Source organism: Onychomys torridus, chromosome 4 (assembly GCF_903995425.1).
Source record: "Onychomys torridus chromosome 4, mOncTor1.1, whole genome shotgun sequence".
NCBI classification, from domain to species: Eukaryota; Metazoa; Chordata; class Mammalia; order Rodentia; family Cricetidae; genus Onychomys; species Onychomys torridus.
In genome coordinates this window covers 116,427,954-116,455,090 of record NC_050446.1, presented here as the reverse complement: position 1 = coordinate 116,455,090, position 27,137 = coordinate 116,427,954, and the positions used below count along the sequence as shown (strand labels likewise).

Genomic DNA, 27,137 nt, shown 5'->3' with positions numbered 1-27,137 from the left:
GGGTTGATCTCATGTCAGGAATGGCATGAGTTACCCACTGAACCATCTTGCCAGCCCTGTACCTGATTTTCCTGAGACAGGCTTTCTCACTGAACCTAGCTAGAACTTGTTGATTTGGCTAACCTTGCCAGCAAGCCCCAGGAAGTTTCCTCTTCCAGTTCCCCATCACTGGGATTACAGACACACCACCTCATTTGTATGGTTATTTGTTTGTTTCTTTGATTATTTTGAGACAGGCTCTAGCTGTGTAGCCCTGGCTGGCCTGGAACTCACAGAGATGTGCTTGCCTCTATCTCCCCAGTGATAACGATTAAAGATACATGCCACACCATGCCTGGCTTTCACTTGGCTTTTCACATGTAAGTTGGGGATCTGAACTCCAGTCCTCATGCTTTGGGGACATGTATATCATGGACTGATCCATCTTTCCAGCCGCATCTCAGGGTTTTATGTTCCGAACTCCTTGTGACATCCCATGACTCACTAGTTTCTGTTGGTACACTGAGGAAGGGGACCAAGCATGGGTATGAAGAGCAGGAGGTGGGATCATGGGACTGTCTTGGGGGCTGGCTAGTACAGGGATGGCTGTAAGGACTTCTCCCTTCACATTCCACCTCCTGAGGTCCTGGCCCGAGTCTGGTTCTTCCTGCCCAGCATCCTTCCAATAACATCATCTTCTGTCAAGTTGATGAGCTCTGTCTTTCACATGAGGACAGTGTGGGGAGTGGGAGGGGGCTGGGCAATAGAAGGAAGTCCCTTTTAGATGAGAGTCTCCAAATAAGCTGCCCGCCTGTCTGTCTTAGATCTGACTAGGGAAGAGGAAGGAACAGATGATGGGTTTGGGAAGAGACACAGACAGAGATCCGAGGCCGGAACAAGGACTTCTGATGGCCGGAGGTTACTAGTGAGTGGGTATCAGAGGGAGAGGCCAGCAGAAGCCAGGACTAGAAGACCTTGAAACCACAACAGGAGATCCTGAGTCACCAACACATCTGCCTCTCATTCCAGACACCACAGTCCTGAAGGCTGCTGCCATCCAGGGCTGAGTTCTCCATGTCAGGGAGTCAGAATCAGCCAGGCCAGCAAGGCAGGTTTTACCCAGATCCTGACAACGCTTTGTCAAAGCCTCCTTTCGTTTGTTTGGTTCTCGGGTTTTCCAGATTTCTCATCGTGTTCTTTCCTAAGTGTCTTAGTTCCTTTTGACCAATCCCAGCTCCACTCTTCTGAGTTATAGGGAAATATCTGGGGGATATGGTTAGGTCTGGGAATCCCAGCCAGAGAACCCAGTGGGGGTGGGCAGCCATGCTGCCAGTGTGGGACCCAAGTGGGTAAGTCCTGATGGATTCCTTCAGACTGGTTACTTAACAGTCTTGAATTGATTTACTCCATAAGTGCTTGATCAGCACCTGGCATGGGCCTGTGCTCTGGATGGGCATCTGGATGGGCAAGAGAAGATGACTGTGTTGAATAGTTTTATGTCAACTTGACTCAAGTTAAGTCCTTTGACAGGAAGGAACCTCAAATGTGAAATGCCTCCTGTGATGTGGAGCCCATTCCCTATGGTGGGACACCTTGCTCAGCCTTGATGCACAGGGAGGGGCTTGGTCCTGCCTCAACTTGATATGCCAGGCTTTGCTGACTCCCCGTGGGAGATCTTACCCTCTCTGAATGGGGAGGGATGGGGGGAGGTGGATGAGGGACAGGAGGAAGGGAGGGAGGGGGAACTGTGGTTGGTATGTGAAATAAAAAACATTAAAATAAAATAAAATAAAATAAAATGAACCCAGCTTCCATATGATGGGGCTGTAGGCAGGCCTGTAGGGCATTTTCTTAGTGACTGATGGGGGAGGGCCTAGCTCATTGTGAGTGGTGCCATCCCTGGGCTGGTGGTTCTGGGTTGTATAAGAAAGCAGGCTGAGCAGGCCATGATGAGCAAGCCAGTAAGCAGCACCCCTCCATGGCCTCTGCATCAACTCCTGCCTCCAGGATCCTGCCCTGTGTGAGTTCCTGACAACGCTTTGTCAAAGCACCCTTCAGTGATGAACAGTGATGTGGAAGTGTAATAAATAACCAAATCAACCCTTTCTTCCCCAAGTTGCTTTTGGTCATGGTGTTTCATCACAGCAGCAGAGACCCTAATAAGACAATGACTAAGACATCGATCCCCTTCTGTCTAGGAATCAAGTCAGATGTGAGGAATGGCCATTACAAAGGTGACAGAGGGCTGGAGAGATGGCTCAGAGGTTAAGAGCACTGACTGCTCTTCCAGAGGTCCTGAGTTCAATTCCCAGCAATCTCATGGTGGTTCACAACCATCTGTAATGAGATATGGCGCCCTCTTCTGGCCTGCAAGCCTACATGCAAGCAGGACACTGTATATATAATAAATAAATCTTTAAACAGACAAAAAACAAAGGTTACAGAGTGAAAGTTCTGTTAGGAATCCTCAGGCAAGGCCAACCAACAGCTTCTGTGTTGTGGGGAGACAGCCCTCCCCAATGGTTTTTACTAAAAGAGGCAGAGCTGACACTACATCCACTAGCCACAAGCCCAGTTGCCCACTTTACTAATCCCGGGCGGGGGAAGGTCTTTTGTTCTGCTGATTACTGCAGGATGTACAACAGAAAGCAGTGGGAGGGAAGGAGGCTCAAAGCACCCGTGGAGAGCTGGAGCACCTTTCTGAGGACTGACTTCTGGGTACTGCAGTCTCCAGGTGGCAGCAGAGTATGAGATGAATGCTAAACTCTGAGCTGGGTGTCCATCAGAGAACTGTCCAGGGGGAAAACCATGAAAATTACTCAGTGTCCCTCAGGAAGCCACCACTTGGCCACTGCAGACAGGGCGGGTCAAGCAGCATGGAGAGACACTTTGCAGAGGCCAGACACTCCACCTGGAATATCTGCCCTCTCCTGATCCCCCCTTCCCATTTCAACCCTGGGATAGTGCTGGGGTGCATCTCCTAGGCAGTCCTTTCTCCTTCCCTGCTTTTTATGTCTAGCTGACAGGATTCTTCCTGGCTCAAGTCAATCCTTGTATGAGCAGGGAGGATGAGATGAGATTTAAATTGAGTTTGCGAATAAAACATCAAAGGATGAGGGTTTTAACAACAGAAAGTGATCCAAAAGGAATGCAATCTGCCCAAAATGCCATTAAGGGACAGAAAAGGGAAACTGGGCCAAGCATGGCTGGAGGCAGAGATTAGGGCGAGCGCTTCATTATCGTGCCCCATGGAGTCCAGCCGCCCCCACGCACTGGTTCCACAAATAAACAGAATAATTGAAGTACAGCATGGTGGGGCAGAGTTTCACTTGGGCAATTGGCTGTGGGGCTAGGAGAGAGAGTTTGGGGAGGTGGGTGTGCTCACCTCAGTGGGTTATTGGGGGGAAGAGTTCGCAGAGGAGGTGCACTGAACTCCAGCATTGAAGTGTGAGATGAAAGCAGGTAAGGGGAAGGTAGTGTCAGGTGTCAGAGTGGGACAACCATGGAATGAAGTGGAAGCCAAGGGATGTATAGCCCTGTAAACTAAAAAGTTATGGTCCTAGGGAGCCCGCTGCGAACCTGGGACATAATCAGATATGCATACTAGCTGGGATTTTTTTGTTTTTTTTTAAAGATTTATTTATTATACATAGTGTTCTGTCTACATGTGTTCTTGCAGGCCAGAAGAGGGCGCCAGATCTCATTACAGAAGGTTGTGAGCCACCATGTGGTTGCTGGGAATTGAACTCAGGACCTCTGGAAGAGCAGTCAGTGCTCTTAACCACTGAGCCATCTCTCCAGCCCGGGATATTTCTAATTAATTAGTTTTTGAGTCAGGGTTTCACTATGTAGCTCTGGATGTTCTAGAACTCACTATGTAGACCAGAAAATCCAGAAACCCACCTGCCTCTCCCTCCTGAGGGCAGAGATTAAAGGCGTGCGCCACCAAGGCTAATATTCTTTTCTTTTTAAAATAAAACTCTATTGTAATGAACTTGCACATAAAAAACATCATGTAGTGAGATTAGTCAGATCCAAAGTCTACACATCTCCACGAACATCTAGACAGTTAGAACATCCATTCTGAAGCCGTGGAGCTTCACACTGGATTTTATACTTTCACTATTAATTATGTTTTTATGCACTTATCCACCACAAAAAACCCTGACAAATGCATGAGTTAAAACTTGAAAAAACAATTAGCTTTATATCCCTTTTCAACACACACACACACACACACACACACACACACACACACACACGTTAGGACAGTATACTATGTAGGAAAAGGAAGAAGAAAGGGTACATATTAGGTGATGAGATGGGCAGAATACACGTAAAAGACACATGAGTAGAGCTGGGTCTTTGGACAGCAGATGCTGTGGATTCTGACCTCCATGCATGCTCCCCGGTCATTCACCGCCCCCCCCCCCCCCCCCTCCTCACAAAGGCCATTTCCTCCCAAATCCTGGATCACTGTTCTTTCCAGCGCCCCTTGCCCCACATCTGCTCCTGGACTCTTCCCTCGGTGGGATGCTGGCAATCGCCACCTCCCCTGGAAGCATCTCACACCCCCTCCTTCCTCACTCTCCTCTGAGCCCAACGGGATTCTGTTCCTTCCCTAGGCCTCACCACCAGCATCTCCCAGGGATGTGTGTAAAGTGAAATATCTTCCCTTTATCTTGTCTGGTCTGAACCCCATGGGGCAACATGAAGGCTACTATTTATTCTTTCACACATTAATTTAAGATGCTTTAATTGCTGCTATGATATGTTTTATATAATATAATTAATGTTTTAATTCTGTGCACTGGCTTCCCCCAGGCAGTTTTGTGAAGAGCCCAATTTTGGAATCAAGCAAATAAGAAATAAGCAATAGCTGAAGTTATCTAGTAATGCCCCCACTCCCAGGAATGAAAACTAGGCTTGTTTTCCAAAGGGGATGAAAAGAGGAAAAGATAGTTTAGTTTTCTCTTCATACTGGGTGTCTTTGTGTGTCTTTAATGACGGAGACCTCTGGGTCCTGATTTGAGTGTCTCTGGCCTTTTTGTATGTGACCACTATCTTTCTACCCAGGGGGCCACTGTAGTGTGAGGTCAGTATTGAGACCTCCAGAGGTGTGTCTTCTTTGCCATCTCCTTTGTGATGGGGGCTGTTCCTGGGTGAGAAGTGACAACCTGTTCACATTCTCACTATGAGCCCCCGAGTTAGGACAGTGGCAGAAGTGACAGAAGACAGGGTGGGTTCCAGAGGAAGAAGACAGACAGAGCGGAACCTGGCCCCCAGCATGCTGCTTCTCCATCATTCATCTGCCTCCTCACAAAGGCAACTTCTTCTGGGACTCCCAAGTCTGGGATGAAGACAGATGAAGCTGTTACTGTGTCTTTGTAGCAAAGGTCCTGTGGTGGTTTTGATTGAGAATGGTACCCAAAGCTCATATGTTTGAATGCTTGGTTCCCAGTTAGTGGAACTGTTTGGGAAGATTAGGTGTGGCCTTGTTGGAGGGGGTGTGTCACTAGAGAGTAGACTTTGAGGATTCAAAAGCCCATGCCAGGCCCAGACCCCCACCTCTGGCACCTGCTGCCTATAGATCAGGATGTAAAGTTCTCAGCTACTGCTCCAATGCCATCCATGCCTGTCTGCTTCCCATCATGATGATCATGGAATAACCCTCTAAAACTGTATGCAGGGCCCCAATTAAAGGCTTTCTTTTGTAAGAGTTGCCATAGTTATGATCTCTTCACAGTAATAGAACAGCAAGATGAGTCCCAAGGTTGGGGTTAAAGTACCATACCTTCCTTCCCCACCCCATCCTCCTTTTTCTTTTCAGCCCGACCTCTCAGCATGGGCTGGATGTTCAGAGTCTGGAGCATCAACATCCCAAGCACCATCTGGTTCAAGCTCCTGGGAAGGGAATGAACTCAGTGTATCAGGCCCAAAGCTTGGACCAGAACCCAGGGCACCCTGGCTGCAGAGCAGAGTGCTAACCCTGGTTCAAAAATGGGGTGGGTATTGGAGGGTGTGGGATGAAGGTACTACTTATGGAGCCTGGCAACCTAAGTTTGAGATACGGATCTCACAGGAGACAACTAACTCCGCTAAGTTGTCCTCTGACCCCCATATACTCCATGGAAGGTGGGGGGGAGAAGAAAAGGAGGAGGAAGAGGAGGAGAGAATATGAAGAATAGTGGGTAGTACTGGGAAGAGGACCAGAGTTCAGAACCTTGCTCCCGACCATCCCCCACCAAAGTTAGTGGAGGAATAGAGAGAGGCTCTAGTCTGCTAACATTTCCCAAGGGATCCCGGGATCCTACGAAAGGCTGGTCCACCCAGTAAATACCTGTCTGCAGACTCCGGATGGAGCTGGGATGGGATAGAAGCCGCTGGTGGAGACACATGGGTGGCACGCATGGATGGGAGGATGGGACTCTGCCCCTACACATGGGAATTTCCTTCGCAAAAAAGAGAAACTGAGCAGGGAACTCATTTTCTTGAATCACTTCTTGCCTCTCCAACTGTGGTCTTTCCCGTTTTTTGGCTTTGCGGTGATGCTGGGGACTTCCTTAGACCTCTCTGTCCCCACTGGGGACGCTTTCGGTTCTGTGGAGATTTCCCGGAGGTATTGGGGGAACCCTGGGTGTCTAGTGGCGCCCCCAGCCACCAGTCCCTGCAGGAACCCTCCCCTCTACTTCTTACAAGCAGGAGGGCCCCTAGCCCTGCTGTAGGTGGCTCTTGGGGTCCCGGGATGTAGAGAAAGGGCTCCCCTTGGGACCACGCCTCCTGCCGCCTAGGTGCCTGTCCCTTAAACTCCCGGGGGAATCAGACTCTTGGGAAGGTCTTGGGGAAATCCCTGCCCAGCGACTAGCCCGAAGCCCTCTCGATTGGTGCCTGAAGACCCCGCCCCCTTCCTGGGCGGGGCCCTTGGCAGGGACTTTGGAGTTACTAGAGGCACCACCCTAATCAGTGATCAGGCCGCTCGAACCCCCGCAATGGTGACTTTGCTTCGGCAGTGTGTGCTCTGGGGCTGCTTGTTGACAGCGGTAAGTGGCTTCTGTCCCTGTCCCAACGGATTTGAGAGCGGGAGACTGAAGGAGGAGACGACGTCGGGGAGGAGATCTTCCTAGCTGATTTGGAGGGGAAGGTGGGAAGGGGTGAACTGGGCGGGCGAGATCTCTCTGATTTTGACTGTAGAATAAGGTGGGTGGGCTGTCTCTCTCCCCAGTCCACAGGGGGAGCTTAGGGAGAGTACGCTTACACAGCGGTGCCTGGACGACTTTATCTAATCCAAGCCTGGGCTCAGGAGCTGGCCACAGAGACTGGAAAGGGTTTTGGAGTGCACAGGAAGACAGCCTGGCTAGACTTGGAAGGAGCAGGTCTGGCCTGTTTCCTGTCACTTTCCCATTGTGGATAGACGCCATCAGTGGTTATTTCCTCCCTGCTAGCTGGGGCCACTTTCTTCCAGGGCATCTTGTAGGAACAAGACCCTGGGTACTTTCTTGGAGAGGTAATTTAACACCCACCACACCCTTACCATAGCCAAGCTAATCTAGGAGGAATCCTCATGTTGGTGCCTCTGCTTCTTGAACTTAAGATGGCAGAAGAGATACCCAAAGAGAGGAATAGCCGTGGAACCCAAGAAGGGGTGAAGAGATCAGCCTCGGTTTCTCCAGGCACCAGAATGGCTCAGACCCAACCAAGCACATCTCCGGGATTTTCAAAGCTACCACTTGATTCACTTTTGGTTTAAATGTATTTCTGCAGTTCCTCATTCTGGAGGCTGGGAATCCCCTGACTACCTGAGTCTCATCCCCGCCCCTCTGGCTGGGTTCCCCATGTTTTCAAGTGCTGTAGAGTCTTGTTGTTTGGAGACAAGGACTTAGGTATTTAAGCTGACTTTGAATCACCCATGTGGGCAGGTGTCATGCTACAGGCGTGGCTTTCTGCAGTTGGCACAGTTAGTGCTGCCGTGTAAGCACACACTATCAATCAGCTGTACCGAGAGACTCTCGTACCCCAGGTTGACCTCACACTCCCTATGTAGTTGAGGATGACTTTTAATTTCTTTCTTTTTTCCCCACATTATTTGTTTGTGTGTTTTGTATGTGTGTATACATTTGTGTGGGTACATGTGTGTTCTTGCATGTGGTGGTCTGAAGCTGATATCGTGAGTCATTCTTGGACACTCTCTACCTTACTCATTCAGGCAGGGTCTCAATCAAACCCAGAGCTCCCCATATGGCAGATCTCACTAGCCAGCTTGCTTTGGGGATCCCCCATCTTTGCTTTGTGAGGCTGGAATTACAGGGAGGCCTCTACAAAGACCTGGCATTTACATGTGTTTCTGGAGATCTGAACTCTGGTCTGCACATGTATGTGGCGAGCACTTTAGTAGCTGAGCCATCTCTCCTGTCCTTGGATTTCTCTGCAATGCTGGGACTACAGGCACGCATCACCATGACCAGTTTTATGTGGTACTTAGAATGGAACCTAGGGCTTCACGGATTCTGGGCAGTCATTGGACCAGCCAAGCTACGTCCCCGGCCATGGCTGTAGATCCTGACCTGTGGCCTGGGCAAGGATAACTGTGGGGGTCAGCAGCAGAAGACAGAAAAATGAGGAAGCTGCTTTATAAACTTTCATTTTCACTCTGTGGTTCTCAACCTCTGGGGCTCGATTCTTTGTGGGGGTGTCAAACAACCCTTTCACAGGGGTCGCCTAAGACCACCAGAAAGCACAGATATTTACATTATGATTCATAACAGTATCAAATTTACAGTTATGAAGTAGCTAGGAAAATAATTTTATGGTTGGGGGTCACCAAACATGAGGAACTGTATTAAAGGGTCACTGGTCTAAGCAATGGCTTTCAGGGAGACAGGACGCAGGAGGAGGGGAGAGTGGGGGAGAAGTGGATGAGGGCCTTGTGGGAGGAATGGAGGAAGAAACAGAGGTGTGATGAAGGGTAGTCTGGGCCAGCCGAGGGCAAAGTCTGCCCTTGTGAGCCCCATCTGGGCTCCGGTAGGTGTTGGGCACTGACAGAAACAGCAAGTGCTATTTAGCAAGGTCTTTCTGTGCATGGGGCTGGGAGAGAGATTGCATATACCCATTGAGTTTCTCCCAACTCTTCTGTTGCGCAGATGACCAAAATGAGGCTCAGAAAAGGGGAGAGTTTGTCCAAAGTCTCTTAACATGGATATGAATCTATATCTACCTGACTTCTGAACTTGCCACTCTCAAGCTGTGGCCCTGAGAACTTTGTGGGGGAAGAACTGGCGCTTTGGGGAATGGAAACTGGGGCTGGCGAGTCAACAGAGGAAAGGTGTCCTTTTCACCTGCTCGAAGACGCCCTCAAGGACTTTCACTGCTCTAGAAGTAGGGTGGGAAGTCCGATCAGATGCTCCTGGGGACGCACTGTTGCGGGAGGAGCTTTCAGATGGATTTCATCAGGTGATTTGCTCAGATACCCAGGGTCAATTAGAGCTATCTGTTAGCCGGATCCTGGACCGTCAGTCAGTTGCCAGGGTACAGGACACCCACACAGACACTCATCTGTTGTGTACTGATGGGAACTGCCGTTTTGTGAGCACCTACCATGGTAGACTACCAGGCCATGTACGTGTGTTCTTTCACGTTCTCAACCCAACCTTCGGGGCAGGTGTTATTAATTCCATTTTAAAGATGATGAAACAGGGCTAGAGAGAGAGTTTAGTGGGTAAAGCATATGCTGCCAAGTTCAGTTCTTGATACCCACAGTGGACTGGCACACAAATAAAATAATAAAAACAAATCTTTAATGATGAGGAAATGCAACCTCAGAAAAGCAAAGTAGTTTGTGTTGCAGAGTGATTTGTCTCATCCTCAAATGTGGGCTCCCCCTAATCCCTAGCCTTGGGTATTTCTATTTTATTTTTATTTTTTTGAGATAGGTATTTTTCTCTGTGTAACAGTCCTAGCTGTCCTGGAACTCACTTTGTAGACCAGGCTGGCCTCGAACTCACAGTGACCCGCCTGCCTCAGCCTCTCAAGTGCTGGAATTAAGGCATGCGCCATCAGCGCCTGGCCCTTGGGTATTTCTAAAATGTAGCCTGACTAAGGAACACACGTGGAGGCTGGAGGGATGATGGCTCAGTAGTTCAGAGCATGTGCGGCCTCGCAGAGGGCTGGGGTTAGGTTCCCAGCACCCACACTGGGCAGTTCGCAACCACCTGCAGCTCTAGCTCCCTCTTGTGACCTCTGAGGGCACCTGCCCTCACACACGCACATATCCACATACAGACACACATATCTACCTATAATGAAAAATAAAATAAATCTTCTGGCTAGAGAGATGGCGAGAGCGCTTGTTCTTGCAGAGGACCCAGGTTCAGTTTTCTGGCACCTACATGGTAGCTCACAACCATCCTTGGCACCAGTTCCAGGGAATCCTCTTATGACCAGTGTCCTCTTTTGCTCTTCAAGGGCACCAGGCATGCAGCAGTGCAGGCAAAACACTTGTACACGTGAAATAAAATACATAAACCTAAACTTTTTTTTTTTAATCTTAAAAAACAAACAAACAAAAAAGCCAGTTGGCAGTGGTGCATGCCTTTAATCCCACCACTCTAGAGGCAGAGATAGGATCTCTGTGAGGATCTCTGTGAGTTCGAGGCCAGCCTGGTCTACAGAGCAAGATCCAGGACAGGCTCCAAAACTACACAGAGAAACCCTGTCTCCAAAAACCAAACCAAACCAAACCAAACCAAAACAACAACAACAACAAAAACCAAAAACCAAAAACCAAAACCCAAAACAATCAACCAAACAACAACAACAAAACCCCTCACATAAATCCTCAAGTGCAAGACTGGGGTGATAGCTCAGTGGCTGAAGTACCTGCCGTGCCAGCCTGAGCACCCGAGTTCGTCCCGGAACCCATGTAAGGTAGTGTGTGGTAGAAATCTGCAATCCTAATGTTCCTAAGGTGAAAGCAGAGCCCCTGACGTTTTCAGGCCAGCTAGCTGGGCATGTACAGCTGAGAACAACAAAGAGACCCTGTCTGAAACAGATGGAAGGTGAGGGTTGACATCAGCGCTGTGCCCTGACCTCCACACACTTGAACGCTTGGGCAAGTGCATGCTCCAAGTCACAAACAGGGCAGTGTGTGCACACACACTAAAACAGACTCATGTTATAGTGCTGAAAAAAAATTAATTTTTATTACACTTACGAATGTATGTATGTGTGCATGTATGTGTGTATGAACACCTCAGGGTATGTGTGGAGGTCACAGGGTGATTTATGGAAGCCAGTCTTTCCTACCAAGTGGTTTTTAGGGACTGAATCAGCTCATCAGCCTCGGCAGTAAGTGCCTTGACCTGCTGAGCCATCTTGCTGCCCTGTCCTTTTTTTTTCAAGGATCAAGACTTTGGAGTTAATGCCTTTCCTTCCTTCCTTTGTTTGTTTGTTTCTTTGTTTTGAGACATGGTTTATTTGTGTCGCCCTGGCTGTCCTGGAACTTGCTTTGTAGACCAGGTTGGCTTTGAACTCACAGAGATCTGCCTCCTAAGTGCTGAGTTTAAAAGCATGTGCCACCACACCTGGCTAGTTAATGCCTTTCGAAGACTACAGAGTGAGTTCCAGGATAGCCAGGGCTACTCAGGAAAACCCTGTCTCGAAAAACTAAAAATATAAAATAAAATAAAAACCAGGCCCAGGGCAGAGGCTGTCTGGGAGTTCAGCTCCAGCTGAGGTTTACCAACCTTGTTAGGAATCTGCTGAGTGTATTTTTAGGGTTTCTTTTAATTTATAGGAAGTGATACTGGCTGTTCTCTCGAGGCAACAATAGATTTTCAGTTCAGAGAAGTGTGTTTGACTTAGCAAGACTCAACTCCTAGCATGGGTGGTACCCAGATGTAGAAATGGAGAGAGAGAAACAGTCGGTGGGCATAGGAGGTGCTGAGAGCTTTGGAGTCTGTACCTATGGGACTCTAAAATGTAACCTGACTTTAAGGAACACACGTAGAGGCTGGAGGGATGATGGCTCAGTAGTTCAGAGCATGTGCGGCCTCGCAGAGGGCTGGGGTTAGGTTCCCAGCACCCACACTGGGCAGCTCACAACCACCTGCAGCTCTAGCTCCAAGGAGCGTCTGGTTCCCTCTTGTGACCTCTGAGGGTACCTGCCCTCACACAGTGTCTCAGCCTTTTGGCTGCTCAGTGTCACCCTCTGTAGAATGATTCTTACCCTCACAGCATCAGTCGATGCTGGGGACAGAAACCGTGGTGGCACTCAGAAGGGGCTGAGGCCAGCTGGAGCCCGCAGCCTCCCACTCCAGAGGAAGTACTTGAGTTCTCCCTTCGTGCCAGGTCTTCAGGAGCACTGAGGAGTCAAGTGGCTCTATCTGGGTGAGAGGGTTCTGAGTCCTTGCTTTGTAGGATGATAGAATGACTCTCTGGATGCTTTTTATAACCACACCACTTGGCAGTACAGTAAAAATCAAATGTACCTCATACTGTGGGGCCTTTCTTTTCTGCTTTGGATTCCCACATCAGCTATAGTGTATGTCTTGGCTAACTTTCAGCAGGCCTGTCAAAGATCCCTTCCAGTTACACACTTCTGTTTTCAGGTCCATCTAGGACAATGCATTACATGCAGAGACAGACAGTACTTCTTCAACGGCGAGTGCTGCGATTTGTGCCAGCCCGGTGAGGTGACAGTCCCTCCAGCCCCTTACCAAGACCCCTCCCTCTTAGTTTGCTGGCAGAGGCAGACCCCGTGTATGAACTATGAACTCAAGGCTAAAAACGACTCATCCTCCACCCCCTTCCTTGATGCCAGAATGCCCCAGGCTGCCCCGTGCATTCCATCTTTCCCGCTCACATAGGGTCTGAGATATCCGTTCCCAAGCTCCACTCCCCCAGGCCCTGGCTCACCGGGCAGTGACAGGATTGGTGCGAGCCAATGTCACTGGTTTTTTCTTTTTCTTCTTCAGGAACGAGACTGGTGAACCACTGCACGTCTCTCACCAAGACCCAGTGCGTTCTGTGTAACTCAGGCGAATATATGAACACATGGAACAGAGAGTCTCGGTGTTTCCAGCACACACACTGTGAACCCAGTGCGTGGGGCTGCGTGGGGAGGTGCACCTGAGAACTGGGTTGATATTCCTTAACAATGACATCCCTCCAATGTCAGTAGCCAGGGTCTGTCCTGGTGGGTGGAAGTCTGGATTGAGTTTGGGCTGTTGAATAAGTTAGTTAGGTGATCATCATCTATCCTAGGAAGTCAGGGTAAGAAAATGGGAGAGGATGTGGGAAGTAGGGCTCTTGGCGAGCAAGGCCAGGGGTTTTTCCCATTTTTCCTTCTCATCTCTGCTCAGATGAAGGGCTTCAGGTGAAGAAGGAGGGCACCTCAGATACAGACACCGTTTGTGCCTGTAAGGAAGGTCTACACTGCACTAGCAAGGAGTGTAGGAGATGTACTCTGCACAAATCCTGTGGTCCCGGCTTTGGAGTTAAGCAGATGGGTAAGTGGCCCGCCCGCCCCAGGAAACAGCTCTGTGGCTGGGAGAGAAGAGCTGGGACTGAGCAGTTGGCCTTTGGTTCCCCAGAAGCTGAGGGGATAGAGACTCCCACCTGGACTGGCAGCTTTCCTCTGGTTAGCAGGAAATGGGATCTTTTGCATTCTGGCTGTGGTTATGGGCAACTTCCTGGGGAAGGGGAAGGAGACTCCTGCTGGGCTGCAGCCTTAAGGGGCCACCACTTCACTGAGGCAAGGAGCTGAAGGCAGGTTCTCTTTCCTGCCCTGCTTGTCTGCTGGTTCCCTTGGGAGTCAGACACTGTGTCCCACTGAGATCGTTGATACATCCTCCCCACATGCTCCCAGCCACAGGGACTGCTGATACTGTGTGTGAACCCTGCCCAGCCGGCTTCTTCTCCAACGAGTCATCCACTTTTGAAAAGTGTCGTCCTTGGACAAGGTATAAATAAGGGTTGCCTCTCTTAACCAAAAGTAGTGTGGGTCCTGTTGCAATCCGTCAGTCACCTGCCGTTCAGTCCCTCCCCCGTGGCCATACTCACTCACTGGTGGCTTGTGACCTCGTGACTCACCTAAGGGACACTACATTTATTTTTTCTTGCCTGCTCTTGCTTGGTTAATAGAATCTGTCAATCCCCCTATCTTCTTGAAGTCTCTCTGCTTGAGGCATCATGACACACACCCTTTTCTCCCCTTTTATGTTCCTTGTCAGTTCTTCCACTTTCTTGGTGTGTGTACATGTACCCACTCATGTGTGTGCATATGTATGTGTGCAAACCTGTGTGTGTGTGCGTGTGCATGTGTGTGTGTGGGTGTGTGTGATATCAACTTGGGGTGTTGTTCTCGGGCACTGACCACCTTTTTCTTTTGTTTTGAGGCAGTCTCAACTGGAACTTGCCAAGTAGACTAGGCTGCCTGGCCAGAGTCCCAGGGACCCTTCTGTCTCCTCCCCAGCACTGGGATTACAACCATGTGCCACCAAGCCTAGCTTTGTTTGTTTTCATGCAGGCTCTAGGGATCGGACTCACGCTTACCGGGCAGTGCTCTCCTGACTGAGTTATCTGTCGTCCTGCCCTCCTTGACTCTTGATTGTTTTTCTGGGGCTTTGTCTCAGCTTTCTTCTCCCCAGTCACCTCTCCTGGGCTGTCTTATCTACATCTATGGTTCCATCTTCCCCTGGATCTGTCATTTGGGCCCCATATGCTCAAGTCCCACTGCTGAATATCCAGAATGGGCCCCTAGCCAAGCCCTGAGCCCCAGGTGAAAGGCAGATTCTGGCTCCAGGCAGTCACATAGCCGCCCACCCTTGCCTTCACCTCCACTTCAGTCAGGTCTGGGATGAGCCTCTTGGGAACCCACCTCATTTCTCTCTAGTGTGCCCACTCGGGCCTCATCTCTGTGGTGTGGTGATGGCTTCACCCCCTCCCAGGCTCCCTGCCTCTGGTGCCCTTGGCTGATTCTGCATCATATTGCTATTGTGAGCTTTCGTGGCCCCTTACTTAGTGATTTAAAGCACTCCAGGCTCTCTGCTGCCTCTGGGAGGAGGCCCTGATGCTTTGGTGTTTGCCTGGGGTCCACCTGTGTTCCCCTAACTCCTCCTCACACCCTGCACTTGCACCCCTGAGCTTTGCTTCAAAGTCTCCTGCCTAGGAGAACCCTTAAATACATGCCCAGTTAACAACTCAGGCTGCTTCCTCAGTACTTCTTCCCAGAGATTCTGCTAGTAAACAAGCAAACACATTGATACACACACACACACACACACACACACACACACACACACACAATGTTGTTTTTTCGAGACAAGGTTTCTCTGTGTAGTTTTGGTGCCTGCCCTGGATCTCACTCTGTAGACCAGGCTGGCCTCGAACTCACAGAGATCCGCCTGGCTCTGCCTCCCGAGTGCTGGAATTAAAGGCATGCACCACCACGGCCCATCCTAAACTAGAGCTTCTTAACAGAGACCAGTTTTACTCTCTGTGGGACACTGGCCATATCTAGTCATCTTTCAGATGCCATAATTGGTTAGGGGACTGTTCCTGGCATTTAGCTGGTGGAGACAGAGGTACTGCTATTCTGGGAAACTTAGGACACTTCCCAGTGCAAAATACCTGTGGGTACCAAGACTGAGATGCTCCATCAGAGACCATACTCATCACTTCCCATTCCTGCCTTTGAATGATGCCTTCTCTGTTTTAGTCCTCATCACAAACCTGGATCTCATCCACACTCCTGGTTATCCTTCCTTCTGTCCTGCCTTCAGTGTGGGTAGCACCCTTTTCTTTCCTTTGCGTGTTCCCGTCTTTTCTTTCCATAATGACCAGCTCAGGCTGCTGTGCTGTCAGAGTCTCATGCTCAGTGAATTTGGACTTGTCATTGCTGGGTGACTCCCCTGGGCTTGGAAGTCTTATGGTTGGGGAGCCCTGTTCTCTCTCTCTCTCCATATATATATAATTTCTCTCCCTCCTTTCCTCTGTCCCGCTCCTCACGTGTATGTGAATGCCCATACATGTGTACACATGTGTCTTTGTACAGCTGTGAGGCCAAAAAGATGGCGGTACTACAGGAAGGGACGAATCAGTCTGATGCTGTCTGCGGTAAGTTCAGGGGAGAATGAGTCAGACCAGTTGTTTGGGAAGGGAACTGAAAGGGGAGACTGAGACACATAAGAACACTGGGGTAGGAGTGAGAGCAAGATGCAGCTCCTATCTTGAGAGTTGGATGAATCACATTCCCCGTGTGAGCCTCAGTTTCTTCAACTGTGAAATGGATTGACAGCAGCACACTCCCTTACTTGTGTGGTGTGAGTGCCTGGCGTGGAATTTTACCATTTGGAAACTGCTGTTCTGCTGCCCCTCGATTGAGATACGGGTGCACCGTGACACTGTCACCTGTTAGCCTTGGGTTGGATGCTATGATGAGAAGAAGCTTGACCAGCTGCATGGGTCACAAACGCAGATAACAACAGGGTCTTGAGGCATCATGACACCCCCTTTCTCTTCTCCCCTTTTCTGTTCCTTGTCAGTTCTTCCACTTTTTTGTTGTGGGTGTGTGCGCGCGCGCGCGTGTGTGTACGTGTACCCACTCATGTGTGTAAGTGTACCCACTCATGTGTGTGCATATGTCTGTGTGCACTGAATGTAAAGAAAGAGATGGGTAAGGTCTGGTGAGGGGGCCTTTTAGTACAGCTACTTAGGAAGCTGAGGAAAGAACTTTGCAAGTTCAAGGCTAGCCTTACTGAGATGGCTCAGGAAGGTAAACTCTTGTCCTGAAAGCCTGATGACTCAGGTTCCCATACTAGTCTAGCTGTGTGAGGTCCTGGGTTAGACCCCCACACTAGTCTAGCTGTGTGATCCTGGGTTAGACCTCCACACTAGACTAGCTGTGTGATCCTGGGTTAGACCTCCACACTAGACTAGCTGTGTGATCCTGGGTTAGACCTCCACACTAGTCTAGCTGTGTGAGGTCCTGGGTTAGACCCCCACACTAGTCTAGCTGTGTGATCCTGGGTTAGACCCCCACACTAGACTAGCTGTGTGAGATCCTGGGTTAGACCCCCACACTAGTCTAGCTGTGTGAGGTCCTGGGTTAGACCCCCACACTAGTCTAGCTGTGTGAGGTCCTGGGTTAGACCCCCACACTAGTCTAGCTGTGTGAGGTCCTGGGTTAGACCTCCACACTAGTCTAGCATGAGTGAGGTCCTGGGTTGACCCCCACACTAGTCTAGCTGTGTGAGGTCCTGGGTTAGACCCCCACACTAGACTAGCTGTGTGAGATCCTGGGTTAGACCCCCACACTAGTCTAGCTGTGTGAGGTCCTGGGTTAGACCCCCACACTAGTCTAGCTGTGTGAGGTCCTGGGTTAGACCCCCACACTAGTCTAGCTGTGTGAGGTCCTGGGTTAGACCCCCACACTAGTCTAGCTGTGTGAGATCCTGGGTTGACCCCCACACTAGTCTAGCTGTGTGAGGTCCTGGGTTAGACCCCCACACTAGTCTAGCTGTGTGAGATCCTGGGTTGACCCCCACACTAGTCTAGCATGAGTGAGGTCCTGGGTTAGACCCCCACACTAGTCTAGCTGTGTGAGGTCCTGGGTTAGACCCCCACACTAGTCTAGCTGTGTGAGGTCCTGGGTTAGACCTCCACACTAGTCTAGCATGAGTGAGGTCCTGGGTTAGACCTCCACACTAGTCTAGCATGTGTGAGGTCCTGGGTTAGACCTCCACACTAGTCTAGCTGTATGATCCTGGGTTAGACTTCCACACTAGTATAGCTGTGTGAGGTCCTGGGTTAGACCTCCACACTAGTCTAGCATGTGTGAGGTCCTGGGTTAGACCCCCACACTAGTCTAGCTGTGTGATCCTGGGTTAGACTTCCACACTAGTCTAGCTGTGTGAGGTCCTGGGTTAGACCTCCACACTAGTCTAGCATGTGTGAGGTCCTGGGTTAGACTTCCACACTAGTCTAGCATGTGTGAGGTCCTGGGTTAGACTTCCACACTAGTCTAGCATGTGTGAGGTCCTGGGTTAGATCCCCAGTGCCAAAAAGGAAAATAAAAATAAAAATGCAGTCTCTCTGCTTTTTCTCGAGATTGACTTTGTTCTCTTGGAAAGATGTGACTGGAATGGAATAAGAAAAGTGCTTGAGCTCACATGTAACATGTAAGCAAACTAATGTAAAAGGACAGTAAGCAAGAGGGAAAAAAACATTTTGAAACGATACTAGAAAAAATAAAAAAGCAAATGTTAAAGAAAAAAAAACCCTGCGATTAACAAAAGAGCAAATTTTAAAATCAAGTAGGAGATGGCCTTGCCTATTAGTTGTAGTATTAAGGCCACTCCACGTAGTTAAAAGGGAGGTTTGTTTTGTGGGGTAACTTACAAATGAAGGGATAGGTTACACGGTCCGGGAAAGGTGTAGTGTAGTCCAGCGGTGTTCTCTGGAGAACTCTGCTCGTTCTACCTCCTGCGTCCAGGATCCAGGAACCAAGAGAGCCGGCACATCCAGATCTAGGTCTTAAGGGCTCCTGTCTCGGCCCCGCCTTGTAGGCATGACAGTTACTGAAGCCTCAGTGGGGTTAGTACTTCCAGGTCAAAGCTGGAACAGCTGGCACTACACTTGCCAGATGTGTGACTTTGCGTGCCTAATCCTTATTTTCCCTCTGGTTCCAAAGTTAAAAGCCAGGTAGCCGCCTATGGGCCAGTGTTTGTTCTGTTGGTGTTTGCCTCCCTCCCTATCAGGTGGGTGTTGTGGTAACAGACCTACAGTCTCAGCACTCAGCGGGCTGATGCATGAGAAGTCCAAGTTCAAGGCCAGCCTGAGCCACTTAGTGAGACCCTGTCTCAAAGAGTTCTTAATCTTGATGATTGGGTTTGTTTGCATCTCCTTAATTTTTGTGGGGAAGTGGTTGCACCCCTTGCCTCTGAGGCCACCTGCCTTTTGGTCTTTTTTCTTTGTCACTTAGAATAGCCATTTAGACAAGAGATACTTTATTTCTCCTCTACACTCCCACAGCAGATGTGACAATGTAGACACTGGAGCTGAACAGCGCAGCCTAGGGAAGAGAGCAGGGAGTGTGAGAAACAGGGGGACGGGCTTCCCCTTCACCACACAGCTGCTGAATGCTAGGTGGGAAGTTGGCTCACGGGGGGCTGATCCTCCCAACTGGAATCTCCCAGGGCTGAGAAATGGTTTAAAGGGTAAAAGTGTTTATTGTGCAAGCATGAGCTAGGCATGGCCACGTGTGATTGTGACCCCCATGCTATGGGGGGACTGAAAAAGAGAATTGCTGTAGCTTGTGGGCTACCAGACTAGCTCAAGTGAGAGAGTCTGCGTCCGTAGAAGATGGTGACTTGACAGAGCAGGGTACCCGCATCCTTCTCTGGCCTCTGAATGTGGGCACAGGTGCACAGACCTGCACATATACCAGACCCACTATATCCCACCCCCGCCCCAATATGGAATCTCTCAGTTCATAAACATTGGCGAATACCACAAAGCATTTAAAAAGGTGCCCTAATGGCAACATTACCCACAACGCTACTGCTTGAAAGCGCTGACATCACAAGGTCCAGATGCTAGAGGATGCAGCTCCTTTGGACAAGGGGTGGGAGCACCTGCCAGTGGCTCCACTCAGGACTGTTTCTCCAGGTTTGCAGCCCCGGATGCGAGCCCTACTGGTCATTCCCATTGTGATGGTCATCCTCCTCATCCTCATCTTCGTGGCAGTGTCTTTTTGTATCAGTGAGTGCCCAAGTGGAGAAAGGGAGGGAGGGCTCAGCTGTGCAGAGCCAGCCGTGGTTGATCCTGACCTGCCTTCCCAATGTCCTACCCCTTCTTCTTCTTTCTAGAAAAGGTGGTCAAGAAACCAGAGGATAACAAGGTAAGCCATCCTTGAGGGAGAGACGCTGGGAAGAGTGATTAGTGGGCAGGTAGGAAGCTCTTGGTGCGAGGAGACAGACTACTACTCAGTGGGCAAAGTGCTTGCTCCATAAGCACAGGAACCCAAATTGGGATCCAATACGTATGAAAAAAAGCCTGTAACACCCGTGCTGGCAGATGCACTGTGGAGCTTGCTAGCCGGCCACTCAGAGGTACCCAAAGAAACCCTGACTCAGCAAATAAGGTTGAGAGTGACATCGACCTCCATTAGTGCATATATGGGCAAGTGCACATACACCCAATGCCACACTCCATGAGTACATGCACACACACACACACACACACACACGCACACACACACACACACACGCACACACACGAAAACAGGCTCAGGATTCTCCCTCCGGCATTGAATTTAGAGAAGTCCCTCCTTTTTTAGGGGCCAGTAGGTGGAACCAGAGGGGCAGCATCTTCCGCTAGCTGGCTCTGACTCTGGAAGTTCCTTGCCAAATTCATGTTTCCAGCAGGGGGCAGAAGGTATCCAGAAATCAGCTTTGATACCCCTCCCCCCCAACACACATCCACAAGGGGAAAGGACTTGGAGGAGAGATTCTACTCCTCAGAGGCAGGATAGCCCTGTGGCTAGGGGGTGACCTTGGATCTCACACCCTGACTCCCCAGGCCTCACCCCCGGATGAATGGAAAGGTCCTGTGGAAATAGACACTGCTCCAGTGCAGGAGACCCTGCATGGGTGTCAGCCTGTCGCGCAAGAGGATGGCAAGGAGAGCCGCATCTCAGTGCAGGAGAGGCAGCTGACGGGCAGCATGGACGTGAAGCACCTGGTCTGAGGCGAGGGCCTGGCTCAGATGGCTGCTGACGTTTGAGAGGATCGAAGACACAGGCCGCTGCAGTGAACTCTCCTGCCTGCCCCGCTGTCGTCATCGCCGTCATATCCCTCAACTTGCTTCTAAAGATGGAGGAAAAGCTCGGGCATCAAGGGTCCACACAGTAATATCCACAGAGTGCAGCAGTGCAGGACCCAGAGGTGTATGGTGGCAGCTTTCACTGTGAGGAGACATGGACTCCAGAGTCTGGGTTTGTGGCTTGTGCTGTTGGAAGGCACCTGATTGCCCATCCGCAGGGGACTGGCTAAATAAACCTGTAATATATTTGTATAACAGGATCTCAGAAATGCTAGTAGGTGGGATGAAAAAAAACAACAAAACAAAACAAAAAAACAGGCAGTGAAATGATGGGTAGAGAAATGGCTTTTAAAAACACACCCAGGCAGGTAAGATGGCTTTTGTGGGTAAAGGTGCCTGCCGCCAAAGCCTGATTACCTGATTTGAATCCCTGGGACTACATGGTAAAAGGAGATAACCAAATTCAGAGGGCTGACATTTGACCTCCACAGGCACTCTGTGCTACATGTTCATGCATGCATGCATGTGTGTGTACGTGCATACCCTAAGATGGGTGTGGTACCTGCAATCCCAGCACTCCAGAGGAGGAGGCAGGAAGACCAGGAGTTCAAGGCCTGTCTTGAATACATAGTGGATTCAAGGCTACAAGATACTGTCTCAAAACAAACATGTGCTGGGTGGTGATGATACACGCCTTTAATCCCATCACTAGAGACTCAGAGGCAGGTGGTTGTCTGTGAGTTCAAGGCCAGCCTGGTCTACAGAGTGAGTTCCAGCACACCCAGGGCTACACAGAGAAACCCTGTCTCAAAAAAAAAAACCCAAAAAACCAAAACTAAACAAACAGACACTAAAGAACAACAAGTCCTCCCAACAACCAAAATGAAGCACACGCCACCCTCCCACGCCCTTGAGCAGTATCTACATGGTGGCATGTAAGCGGACTGTGCATTCCACTTGAATGCAGTATATGTAGATACGGAAGGAAAGCTATGGTACTGTGAATGGGTAAAACAAAGATTCCAGATGAAGCACTGAGAACCCAGACTGCCAGAGTGGGTCTGGAGAGGTGGCTCAGTGGTCAGGAGCAACAGCTCCTGCAGGGGCCTCGACTTGGTCTCCAGCACCCACATAGTGGCTCACAAGCCATCCAGTTTCAGGGGATCTGATGCCCTCTTCTGACATCTACGGACACTGAACATATGTGATACACATACATACCACACAGGCAAAACACTTGTACACATAATATAAATGAACTAATTTTCTTTTTTAAAGAGTGATGAGGTCCGAGAGGGCAGGTTTGTGTGTATGTGTGTTAGGTTTCCCATAACGTTCCATTATTTTTCCAAGAGGACAGTGGATTCATACAATGCTTACATAATTAAAAAAATCATCAAACGTGTATAAAGGAGACTAATGGTAGACATACCGGGCGATGAGATTTTTAATTTGCTATTAGGCTGCAAGAGTTAGGGTATTTTCTGAGTTTAAGTAGGAGTGTCCCCAGATTGCAGTGGTGGCACACGCCTTTAATCCCAGCACTCAGGAGGCAGAGACAGGCCGATCTCTATGAGTTTGAGGCCAGCCTGGGCTACAGAGGGAGTTCCAGGACGGCCAGGGCTACACAGAGAAACTCAGCCTCAGGGAAAAAAAAAAAAAAGGGTCCCCAGACTGCTGTGCCTGCAGGGAATTTGCCTGTGTGCTCACATTCAGCAGTGAATTTGCAAGGCTTCAGGTTCACAGAAGCAGCCTTCCAGGGCAGGCAGGGTCTGTGTCCCTTCCCGTTTTACAGGGGCGGGAATGGGTACAGAGGAGGGGTAGCGAATTGCCAACAGTGATGGTGACTCAGTGGTGTGCAGTGGCCCATGAACTCTCACTCTCGGTTCCAAGCTGCTCCGAGATCTGCCTCTCTGCCTACCAGACCCTAGCCACCCTGGACAACAGTTTCCAGGGAGATCCTAGCCCCCCCCACCTTCCTTCTGATCTTCCCTATGCTTCCCAGTCAGATGGCGCCCTCTCCTGCCCCACAACAGCATCTCAGGATAAAAATAGACGATCCTGTTCTCTTTTCCTGCTGTGCCAACTGAGGAGGAGCCTAGCCAGGAGGAGCAGCAGATGGAGCGGGAGCCGAGGAGGCTGGGGGACAGGGGGTGGGGGGCGAGGAGGAGCCATGCCCAGGAAGTGCCTCAGAGAGACTCCTGCTGACTCCCCCTGAGGTTGAACTCATGGGTCTCAGGCAGTGTGGATCCCCCTGGAGGTCCCACTGCTTGGAGGGTGGGGATGGCAATGGCTGGTCCTGATGGAGGCTGGGGATGGGGGGTGCCGCTGAAAGCCAAGACGACACCTGGCTTTGGCAGTCTTCCCGGAAGAGCTTCCAGGACCATTCGGAGGCACCAGGTGGAAGCTCCAGTTTAGAAAGCAGATGGGGGAGGGGAACTCTGGGACCTAATCCTCTTTCCCTGCCTAGAGCTCAAACGTTAGTGGCACTGACTTCCATGGTGGTGGTATGGTGTGTGTGTGTGTGTGTGTGTGTGTGTGTGTGTGTGTGTGTGTGTTGGATAGAGGCAAAAGACCCATCTGCCACCTGTTACCCAAGTAACCCTGGGTGAGTCACTGCCTCTCCCCTTCACTTCTCAGTTTCTTTACCCGACAGAGGGCAGGTGCCGTCGGTGATGGTTGCTCTCCTCTAGGTTAGAGGTTCTTGGATTTGAAGGGACACAGTGACCAACTGTGAGGTTTACAGAGCGACAGATTGCTGGGCCCTACCTCCCATGTTTCTGGTTCAGATCTGGGACCAAGATCAAGAATTTGCGTTTCTAGCAAGTTCCCCAGGTGGTCCTGATGCTACAGGATCAGAGAGGATACTTTGAGAACAGCTGCCCTTGGCGCTCACACTGCTGAGCAGGCAGTGGGTTTCCTGTTGGCTTCGGATTGATGCCTGGGGCTTCCCCTGTCCTGAATATTCATCCGCTGTGGCTGTAGGCCAGGCTGGGGACAGCTGGGAGAGTTAGTGTCTGGGAGCACATACTCTCAGTCCAATTGAGTTGAGACAGGGTCTTCTATAGCCCAGGCTGGCCTGGAACTCACCACATAGCAGAGGATGGATTGGGACTTCTGATCATCCAGTGCTGGGGTTATATGCATGTGACACCACGTCCAATTTAATGTACTTCTAGGGTCTGAACCCTGGGCTTCATGTGTGTCAGGCAAGCACTATGTCAGCTGAACTGCATCCCAGCCCCAAGGGGTGTCTCCGCTGCTCTCTGGTCTCTCTGAGTGATAGTCCCACGTGCCCACAGTGAGCACATGGCCCTGCTGCTTTCTAGGTTTGATTTCCCTCTATTGCTCCCTGGCTCAACTGTCTGACACCACTACCTGCCTCCATTCCTGTCTCTGGTCCCCTTCTGGAAGTTTCCTCTGAAAGTCTGCAGAACCAAGCATAGGAATGCAGCTCTTGTATCTCTAGCGTCCCTACCAGAGGGAAGAGGTGAGCAAGCTCTGGTTCTAACACAGCTTGGCCACGAGCTGTCTGCAATACCGGGGGTTCCTCTGCAGTGTGGACATCCGTCACATATCCCTGATGAAAGACTGGTTCCCTAAGGGTCCTGCTCAGCCTAAATAACATAGGGAGGACCAGCCTTTTCCCCTGTGTTAGGGCTGCTCCCCTGCTGGCTGATTAAGGGGTGGCTGTGAGGCTGGCAGTGGCCAGCAGGTGGCAGCAAGGTAACATCCTAAAGTCCTTGGTTGCTTCTTGGCAGTCCTGAGGGCCACTGGCTCTGCTCTGAACTGGCTCTGCACAGGACCCACGCTTTGGAGAGAGGTCTGTCCCCTGCTGCGTTCTCTCTGCAGTTTCAGACTGACCTCTCAGTGGGAGGTGTGGTCTCTTACTGCACCCATTTCACAGATGTGGCTTAGAGGTCAAACAACTTAGAGCTGAGATCTGGGTCTAAGTTCACTCCCATTCTGACAGTGCTTGCCTGGGGCAGATGGAGTCCGAGCTGGGCAACCAACCAGTAGGGAGGTGGGGCTGGAGACTAGAGAGGATGAGGCTACTTGGGTCAGGATCCCTCCTCTGGGGCAAACGCTATTGGCTCTTCCTAGTGCATCCCAGGAAGAATGAGAGTTGTGTGTTGTTTCCCAACACACAAATGCAGCTAATCCCATAATTAAAAAGATCTTGGTAATTGCAAAAGAAATCACGATACAGAGGGTTTGGGATGGAAGACTGGAAATCTCACTGTGTACAGTCGTGTGTGTGTGTGTGTGTGTGTGTGTGTGTGTGTGTGTGTGTGTGTGTATGAAGTCCTTATAGGAACCGAGTCAGGTCAGGTAGAATGTTCTGGGCATGTTCTTTCCATCCTCTGCTTGCTATCCAGGAGGTTGGATCAAACCCCGAGGGCTTAGTTTGTACTGACACACGGCAACCTGGGCCCAAGGCACTGAAACCCAAGACTTAGGTACCACTTTTGGGCGGGCTGACTAGGCACAACCGACCCCGAGGTGGGCATTCCGCAGGCGTGTGCATGCAGATACCCTCTTGCAGACTCAGGCCTTGCAGTGGGTTCCTTGGGCAATGGAAGTTATTAAAGGCTATGCCCCGGAGGATTGCTCTCTCCTGGAATCAGTCGGGCATAGAAAATTACAAACCCACCTGCAGGGGTGGGGAGATGCAGTTTTAATTTCAAATGAGGGGTGGGGAATCATGCTGCAGTTTGGGGTGGGGAGGCAGTACCTGAAGGAGACTTCCCTGAGACTAGCGGCGAGGTAAAATAGAGGTTCTGGAAAGATCAACCAGTAGATTCTGCCCCAGGGGCAGTGGGCTGGGGGCCATCCTTTCTCCCCATGCTCTCTTCTCTGTCACCAGGCCTCCCGCCTGCCTCCCCCCCCCCCTCTCCAGACTGGTGTGTCCCCCAGGAGCCTTGGTACTCAGCCCACCCCCTGCCTCCTCCTCACCCCAGGCCTCCCTCTGACTCCCTCCAGGGACTGTCGGGTCTTCTGCTCCATCCATCCTTCCCACTTCCTGCCCACCTCCTTCATCTCCAGCCCTTCTGCCTCACCCAGGTTCTCTTTCGAACAAGTGTTATTGTTTTGGCTAATTATAAAAGTCATACTCCCGCATCACACCCCCATCCAAGCAATAAACAGGGCCAGGAAAACAGGACCACCTGTAAGCCTCCCACCATCCTGCCAATCATAAGGTATGGGCCTTTCAGAAATGCTTTTTATGCCAGAAATAGTTTTTAAACTTGAGATATTATTATATGCACTGTTTTATAAGCAGCCTTCTTTGCTTGGTGGGATACACCAGACGTCTCTCCATGCCCATAAACATATAGATCGACAGCATGTTTTAATCACTACAGGTTCCACTTGCCTGGCAGGCTCTGGACTCATCGGGGAACCCCCATGTGACTGGGCACATGAAGGTTGCAAGACACACTTTTCTCCTCTCCTGGTCCTCCTCTGGAGCCTCCTGGGTGTGTTTTCATTCTGTCTCTCTCCTCCTGTCTTCCATTTCCATCAATCCCCTCTACTCTCCTGCCTCCATCCCTGACATCTCTGGCCCTGGTTGTTTCCTTCAAGCCCTCTGCACCCCACCAAGGGCTGAGGGGGTCGGCTGTGTTTAACACCCGCTCCCCTGTGTCAGACGTGTGCTGTCTCATTAGCTAGCCTGTCCCCCCAAGTGAGGCAGGCATGAGCCACTGTAGCAGCAAGAGGCCTAATTGAATGTAACTAATTATTCACTCCCTTAAATGGGCCTGGGAGGGACGGAATTACTCATTCTGAACTGGGGAGACAGGGAACTGGCCGGCTGGCAAACAAATCCTGGGGCCTGCCGAGAGGGCTCTCCTTGGAATACTAATTAGGGCAGGAGTGATGAAGGAAGGGCAGGCAGAGAAGCCTCTTCCCGGCTCTGTCTCCAGGAGGATTTTGGGGGTCTGAAGGGGAAGGGATTCCAGTATGGAGGACCCCAGGAAAGGGTTAATGTGTGTGTGGATAGCCTGGGCTGGGCACAGGCAAAAGCTGCTCTTTGAAGTGTGTGGTACTGGGAGGAAATGAGTGAGATAGGGGTGTTGCTGGTACCAGGGGACCCAGCTGACTCTGAGGAGGATGCCTCTCTATTCCCTGTCACTGCCAAGTGCAGGCTCTATGCTGAAGGTCCGAAGTCTGCCATACTGGAGAGCTCTGTCATCTAGAGGAAGGAAGACCCTGGCTCATTCCACTAGGACCGAGCTGGGGCTCAGTTCTGGCTAACGGTAACTCCTGGTCCTAGGATGCTCTAGCCTCTCTGGGTGAAGACTTGCCCATGCCACTGAGATCTCTGCTCCAATGTCATG

General features: G+C 50.5%; 1 protein-coding gene across 3 annotated transcripts; it reads left to right on the top strand.

Annotated features, from left to right (window-relative positions):
* The first annotated feature begins 6,912 nt into the window (after positions 1-6,912).
* Positions 6,913-21,029, top strand: Cd40 (CD40 molecule). Of its 3 annotated transcripts, XM_036183142.1 has the most exons (9): positions 6,913-7,019; positions 12,582-12,660; positions 12,948-13,073; positions 13,335-13,481; positions 13,841-13,934; positions 16,028-16,089; positions 19,642-19,734; positions 19,842-19,873; positions 20,554-21,029. In XM_036183142.1, exons 1-9 carry the CDS (start codon positions 6,969-6,971, stop codon positions 20,719-20,721), a joined length of 852 nt encoding a protein of 283 aa, XP_036039035.1. In that variant the 5' UTR covers positions 6,913-6,968; the 3' UTR covers positions 20,722-21,029. The 3 variants fall into 3 exon arrangements, with proteins under 3 accessions (XP_036039035.1, XP_036039037.1, XP_036039036.1); XM_036183144.1 differs by lacking the exon at positions 16,028-16,089 and having other exon boundaries at positions 20,554-20,614; XM_036183143.1 differs by lacking the exons at positions 13,841-13,934; positions 16,028-16,089.
* Positions 21,030-27,137: the final 6,108 nt, after the last annotated feature.